The 7626-nt window shown below is 41.3% G+C and overlaps 1 protein-coding gene across 1 annotated transcript; it reads left to right on the forward strand.

The window, feature by feature from the left end:
- Positions 1 to 542: 542 nt before the first annotated feature.
- On the forward strand, positions 543 to 3974 carry myl13 (myosin, light chain 13). Its single transcript, XM_061044936.1, has 5 exons — positions 543 to 734; positions 1997 to 2024; positions 2972 to 3121; positions 3291 to 3464; positions 3555 to 3974. Exons 1-5 carry the CDS (start codon positions 627 to 629, stop codon positions 3659 to 3661), a joined length of 567 nt encoding a protein of 188 aa, XP_060900919.1. The 5' UTR covers positions 543 to 626; the 3' UTR covers positions 3662 to 3974.
- Positions 3975 to 7626: the final 3652 nt, after the last annotated feature.

A 7626-nucleotide genomic window follows, 5' to 3' on the forward strand; every position in this document is an offset into this window, starting at 1 on the left:
GAACAACATCTTGTGACCTTTATTCTGAAGGGGATTTATGAGTAATGCTCTGCAAATCCTACAGATCATCAGACTACATATGTAGTTATTAAAAAGGCTTCCCATGGCACATAAAGTTTACACCGAGTTTCGACTGTTTTTACAGGGATTAGTCCATCATACATCAGTGTAGCATTGTTATTAAAACAAATTCACCCTGGAAAGTCTGCCAGTTATTAATTCCCTGCTGCTCCCCTTCTCACTAATAACCAGCACACTTGGCTGATCAAAGTCAGCACACCAGGATTAGGCAGCTAACGCAGGGTCACACTTGTGATGATAGAAATAGCCTGATTAACAGACGCTTCCAGGCCCTGGGTTTCAGCCAATATCATTTTGCATCAACCATGTACTGATGATGTCCACACACGCAGCAGCCTTTGTCTTAAATAGAAGCACAAAGGCATATCCTTTTATAGTCCTTCCCCTATTGTTGGCGTTGTGGTAATGCATGCCAAGGGTGTAGATGACACCTGTGGACAGTGGATAAAGAGGCCTGACCTCTAATAGGCCACCACTACATGCACAGTGCTGAATCCCTCACTGTTGTGTCAGTCGTCCCCTTTGTAGCCTGAAAGCTTTCTGAGATGGCACCGAAGAAGAAGGAGGAGCCGAAGCCTGCTGCACCTCCGACCCCAAAAGCCCCAGAGCCAGAGCGCCCTAAGACCCCGGAATTTGACCCCACAACAGTGACGGTAAAAAACAAAACAAAAAAACAATTATTTCTCTTATAGCAAGGCACAGGAAATTCAAAATTGAGATTGACTTCAAGGTTTCAATCTTTAAATTACCGATGAGCATCACTTGGGTTAAGCGTTAAAATGGTTATTGAATTATTTGTATTTTGTTATCATCGTCTGATATGATCCCTAATAAGAGGATTTCTTTATTAACACGTTCAATGGTAAGCGGTCAAGCTGCTGTTTGAAGAGCATAAGAGACCCCATGTGACATAATCTTGGCATTGCAGCCAAAACAGGATTAGTCAAAGCAGCATGTTAATCCTGATAAAAGTGGGTTTTTTTTTAGCTCTTTAAAAAAAGCTTAAAAAATTGTATTTTAGAGAAGAATGTGTGATTTATGTTAAGGAGAGGTTCAGTGGCAAACGCCAGCACACATCATGGAAAGATCTTCTGCTGACTTGGCCCCTTCTCATCAGGGCAATGTTTTCTTGCCATGTTACAATAGAGTGTGGTTAAAGCCACAAAATATGATTTTCATTATGCCCATGAATGGCAGACCACCCTGTATCATTCCTCTCTGGGCAAAAAAAAAAAAGGGGGTGGAAAAAGCTGGGAGGAAGAAAAATAGAGATAATTACATCCATCGCCATCCATTTTTAGACATGCTTAGATAAGTGTTTGGATAATATTTTTACAGACGTGTCATTGGGGCTGAGGTTTGTAGATGGTTAGACATCAGACAGACACTTTGGGCAATATCAGAGGATATCCTGACTCTCATTATTAAGTTTGTGTGTAAAGCATTAAAGTGGATTGTGTATCTTAAAAGTCAATTTTAATACAAAGACAAGAGTTTGCTTCACATGTTTACCTCTTAAAAGTTTTCCTTACAACTAAACTTAAAATAAAACCTGTTGAGGATTCTCTTTTTCTTTATAAATTCACAATTCCTTTGAGATTGTACTCAACGTCCCAATGGTGTTTGTCGTTCCCCAAATTCTCTTCTAAAATCATGTCTAAAATAATCTCGAATGAATCTGACAGTAGCAGACAAAAGGCATACTGACAGAAGAGCATGTGAGAACCAAGGTCACTACAAAGCATGCACTGTGGATGGAGCAGATGCTGACCGTAACCTGATATTTTGCAAAGACACAACGAGGGTGCACACAACAATTTTTGCTCTCATTCTGGTAAACTTGTTTTCTTTCTGAAGTGGACTAATAATTCAGTAATCATCTAATTTTGTAGTTTCCCGTGTGTCTTTGTTTCAGCTGGAATTCACCCCCGAGCAGATTGAGGGTAAGGCTGTTGTTATTGTTGTCATGTGTGTTGCATGGACTGTCAGCTATTTTTAGCCAGGATGGATGGTTTGTGTGATTGAGCCGCCCATTAGTGTGTGAGAAATATTTTGCAACAGCTGATGATACAGTGGTTTAGGGATATGATATCATAATAGAGTAAACACATCCATCTGAGTTCATCCCTTTCAAAGGAGATGAAAGCACATGTCAATCAAAGTAGAGGGGAAGACCTCTGCTTCTAGCCTTTTTGGATGTTTTCTCCTTTTAGTGCATCTCAAAGGAGCAATGTGTAAGATATCTTCTAATCATAAAATGACTTCAATATACCATCAGGGATTAAGGAAACATGTTGACACAATGGCTTCTCTAAAAAAAAAAAACAATGCAGCAACCAGTATGTCCTTCTCCTAACGTAAGTTTCGATTCCAGTCCAGAATGGTCTGTTTTTGTTTTGACCGGAGAGGGGAGGCAGTGTTAACACCCCCAACACGCTTTATTAGACGCCTCTCGGTTGACCAGGCAAACGGCAAACCACAGGTGTTGCAGTGATGGAAGCAAGCAAGCAAACCTGTTCAGACATAACTGATTCTACTTGACCTAAAAAGCCTCTGCATTTTCTTAATAAGCTCAACAACCAGAAACCAGAAAAAATAGGATAAATATTGGCGATGGTTTGGAAAAATGGAGAAAGGTTTCAAGACTGATGCAGAGCTGGCTAGACACTGAAACTTCCGTGTCCGCTTCGACTCTTGGGAGGAAGGGGCAGGGGGAGGCAGCTCTCTGCAATTTTTTGAATTTGGACTGCAGTACCAATTTGAAACGCTATATGTCAGAGTTACATATTGCTCCTCTTAAAGGCATTTTCTCAAGAGATTCTGCATGCACATTTGGATAACATTAGCTGACTGTCAATTAAAAATAACAAACCGTTTCATTTGTCCCCAGACTTCAGAGATGCTTTCCAGCTGTTTGACAGGACACCTGCCAGCGAGATGAAGATTACTTACGACCAATGTGGTGATCTGATTAGAGCTTTGGGCCAGAATCCCACAAACACAGAGATCATGCATGTCCTTGGAAAGCCCAAGCCTGAAGGTGGGTTTCTTATCAAGATCAGTATGCTGAATAATCCAATGTTGGCATATGCTATAAATACTTTGAATGAGGTTTGAAAGCAGCATCTAAAAGACTCAAATGATGTGAAATAGTCTCATGACTAAAGTCTGTGCAGATGCTCTATAAGTCCTTTTATCATTTCCCTCAGAAATGCAAACCAAGATGCTTGACTTTGACCAGTTTCTGCCCATACACCAACACATCTGCAAGGCCAAGGAACGTGGAACATATGAGGACTTTGTGGAGGGTCTGAGGGTTTTTGACAAGGAGGGCAACGGCACAGTCATGGGGGCTGAGCTCAGGCACGTTCTGGCAACACTCGGTGAGTTTAACAGTCTTACTGCGAGCTGGATTTTTAAAGCTGTCTTGCAATGATTAAGCTGACACATCTCCTGATATCTTCCTTCTGCAGGTGAGAAGATGAAGGAGGGCGAGGTGGAGCAGCTCATGCAAAACCAAGAGGATGCTAACGGATGCATTAATTATGAAGCATTTGTTAAATACATTATGGCTTCATAAAAAGGGTTCCTTATTGTCATTCTGGTGCTCCATCACTCTGCAATACAAAATCAATGAGTGAGTAATGAGTCTGTTTCTCCTGCACTAGAAAATAAATCATTGACCGCAGCAGATCTTCAGATGTTTTCTGTGAATCCCGTCTTGTATATTTCTCATTTCCATGCGCATCAGATTGATTTATAACTCATCAATATTTCATAGTGTTTTTCTAGGAACGCATGTGTTGATGCTGTGCTCATATTGGTCATTATCACTCTTGATATTGTGGACCTTGGTAAATAAATAAATAAATCTAATGATGTTCTTTTCTTCAGTCAGTGCTCCCTAGCTGTGGTTTATTGTGTGTTCTAAAAAAAAAAAAAAAAGCTAATTTGCATTAGAACCCTTGTCAGGCAATGTTGCTGTTTAAACCATTAGCCCATTAACTCGTGCCCCATGTGTACAAGACAAAATTAAATGATATGTTGTTAGAGAAAAATATAATACAAAAAACAAATGCTACAAACCAATGGCCTGGATAAAAAGTAATTCCATAAATATTGGTTAAATGTTTTGATTTTTTTAGACTCTGCAGAATTTAGTGTGGCAGAATTTGACAAATTAGTGTGGCAGAATTTTGTGTTAGTCTCTGGGACTTGGCTTGAAAACCAAAAGGTCAACTGTTCAAGACCTGGTGCAGATCAAAGTATGGAAATTGGACTGGTTGCAGGAGAGGTGCCAGTTCAATTCCTGGGCAAGGCCACGGTGCCTTTGAGCGAGGCAATGTAAGCAATTTGGGGTTTGGAGCGCAGTCCTTTCTCTCCATTAGTGCATCTTCATTGGATCATGTTTGTGTGTATTTCCGGCCTATGTCTTTAGCATGTTGAATTTATCCTCAGATATTTTATAAGCATTATATAAATTATCCATTGTTTATAACTTTCTATTTGCTTTTTGTCCATTTTTTCCAAGAAAAGCCACAAGTGAACAGTGCAATAAGGGACATGAGACAAAACATTCAGTCAGACTGTTACTGTGAACTGTAACAGGTATCTGAGTGATGCCTGTTACAACTCTCTTCTTGAGCCAGCAGGGTGAGCTGTTGCCTAAATAATGGCATTCTCATTTCAGGGGGGTCTGTTAATACTGTTGAATAAAATAACATCCTTTCCTGTTCCTTTACTGGATTTCACTATTTTTTTATGCAGATGCTCTGGTCCTGTATTGAACACAAAAATGAAAGCATGACAAATCTCTAAATCCCCTTGTGACAATCCATGGTCCACATGCTTTAAAACTGAAGGAAAGTTATTTTTCCAGGACATTTTTGCCTTTATTGGATAGGATAGCCGAAGAGGTTGGAGATTTTAGGAGGAGAGAGTAGGGGTGACATGCACGAAGAGCTGTGGTCAGATCCCAACCCTCAAGCACTGTGACAAGGACTTTTTGCCTCTGTAAATGGGGCGCACACTCTAACCACTAAAGCGGCACCTTAGAATTTACCAATGGAATCATTCAAATTGTTGCAGAATCTGCATCCTTCAACACCTCAAGTACAGTCTTACAGTCAGCCAATAATGCAACAATCAATTCAGATGGCCTTTAACCCCAAAACACACTTTCACCGTACCCTGTCTATTGAATAATCCCGCTTTCTTTCTCTTTTTTTAACTGGTGTGAAAAGAATACAACCGTCTGGCACAGTGTAATTATTATTTTGTAATACTCAAACTGAAACAAGCTGACAAAGGAGATCAGGGTAGCTTAGAGGAGCTACACTGAGAAGCTAAAACACAGTTTCTCAGCTAACGACCCTAAGGCAGTTTGGACTAGGCCTGCGGGACATAACAAACTACAGGAAACCCAGACCAGACCAGTCCCCCTCCTGCCTGAGAGTCTGTGCTGAGCAGCTTGCCCACATCTTCAGTCAAATCTTCAACACATCACTGGAGCTCTGTGAAGTGCCCTCGTGCAGTCCTGAAGAAACCCGCCATCACAGGACTCAATGACTACAGGCCCGTCGCCCGGACTGCATCACCTCGACTCCCCGGGGACCTACACGCTAGGGTCCTGTTTGTGGACTTCAGCTCGGCGTTCAACATCATCATCCCAGATATCCTCCACCAGAAACTCACCCAACTCACAGTGCCGGCCCCCGCCTGTCAGTGGATCACCAACTTCCTGACTGACAGGAGGCAGCAGGTGAGGCTCGGGAGCATCACATCCAGCACCCGGACAATCAGCACTGGCGCCCCCCCCCCCCCCCCCCCAGGGGTGTGTTCTCTCCCCTTATTCCTCTACACCAACGACTGCACCTCAGGGGACCCTTCTATGAAACTCCCGAAGTTTGCAGACGACACCATCGTCATCGGTCTCATCCAGGACGTGGACGAGTCTGCTTACAGACGGGAGATGGAACAGCTGGCCCTCTGATGCAGTCAGAACCACCTGGACCTGAACCCACTCAAGACTGGGGAGATGACAGTTGAAGCTCCCCCCCCCCTTTGGTTTGCTACATGTTGTTAAACGGGCTGATTTACATCTTGAAATTATTTCATTTTTTTATTTTTTGCTGGACGCTAGTTGTACAATTGTTACAGTAAGAATTTCAAGTTTTCTTATTTCACTCCCTTTCAAACAGCTAGGTTTCAAAAAATATGTTATTGCATTGCCATATGGCTTGTTTCAACTGATGCTACAGCGTGGGATGTTTAAAGCATAGAGAAATTAGTGAAATGTAAAAATTAAAAATATGGATGCTTATTACTTATAGGAGAAACAATTCACATGTTTTGTAAATCCTTTAAAGTTGTTTTGTTGTACAGCCAGTCAGACATTCACTGTAGTGCAAACTAAGCTTGTGGGTAGGATGTTTGGCTTCACACCAGGAGATTGGAGATAAACAAGTTAAGGTTAGGACTTGCCCGTCCAGTTTAACAAGGGTTAAACTAATCTGAAAATCAATCCACCCAAACTATTTTTATTTTATTTTAACATGACTTTCTCTGTAACTGGCTTTTCCAAAGCACCTCTCCCTCTCTGCTGTGCTGACCTTCATCCTACATTATCATTGTCACTCAGCCCTCTTCCAGCCTGAACATCAGGATTTATATTTAGACATTATTTGTGCACAGCCAGTTTTCCACTGGACCTCCAGGATGGCACCAGTTTGTGGTTTCTGAGATCTTCTGAGTCAACTGCACATCCAGAGTTATTTAGCCGGCTGTCTGTATCATAATGGAATCATTTCCTTAATGTGTTTCCAGATAAATAGCAACGATGTTCTTAGTCAAATGCACTTAAATTGTACCCAATCTCAGCTCCCACAGGCCAAGAATTATGGAGAGAATGTCATGCTGGAATAAAATGTTTCTCATTTGATGTTTAACTTGATTATTTTGATAAATTGGACAGGTATGTTTAGTCAGGCTTCACATTTCATTACCTAAAGGTTTGAGCTTCTGAAGCGATTTCTCTGACTGTCAGCTTAGTTGTCACAGAAACTATGCATTACATTTCCAGAGGGAGGATCACCTAAAAGATGTTCCCATTATTGTATGAATCATTGGCTCTAACAGCACCAGAGAAATATGGTTGTGGAGCTGGGGCCTAGACTTCAAAGCTAATTCAATTTTTGATATCAACCTGATAAATCGACTCAGAGTTTCAACGAGGGCGTTCACATAAAAAGGGCGGAGTTTTGTCCATAGCCTACAACCTATCACTCAATTATGAACTCTGACAGTCTGCTGTCAGCAGTTCATAATGAAACAAACTCTGTGGAAATTATATGTAAATGTAAAGAAGTTAAGGCGCCTACAGACTTAAATAACACAGCTACAGCACCATGCAACAAGGACGACTGTCAGAAAAAAATTATGTGCAAACCAATAGTGCACCTTAGAACTGACCATACTCCTGTTTCTTTCCTTATATTAAATGTGTTACCATGACTATTCTTGTGGCGTGTATGACAGCTTCAGAAG

Source organism: Labrus mixtus, chromosome 8, assembly GCF_963584025.1.
Source record: "Labrus mixtus chromosome 8, fLabMix1.1, whole genome shotgun sequence".
In the NCBI taxonomy this organism is placed as follows: Eukaryota; Metazoa; Chordata; class Actinopteri; order Labriformes; family Labridae; genus Labrus; species Labrus mixtus.

Excerpts from the sequence above, each read along its gene's own strand:
- myl13 (XM_061044936.1), top strand. The coding sequence starts at position 627 with ATGGCACCGAAGAAGAAGGAGGAGCCGAAGCCTGCTGCACCTCCGACC. Across the intron at positions 2,025-2,971 it reads CACCCCCGAGCAGATTGAGG|ACTTCAGAGATGCTTTCCAG; the intron begins GTAAGGCTGTTG and ends ATTTGTCCCCAG. Across the intron at positions 3,122-3,290 it reads TGGAAAGCCCAAGCCTGAAG|AAATGCAAACCAAGATGCTT; the intron begins GTGGGTTTCTTA and ends CATTTCCCTCAG.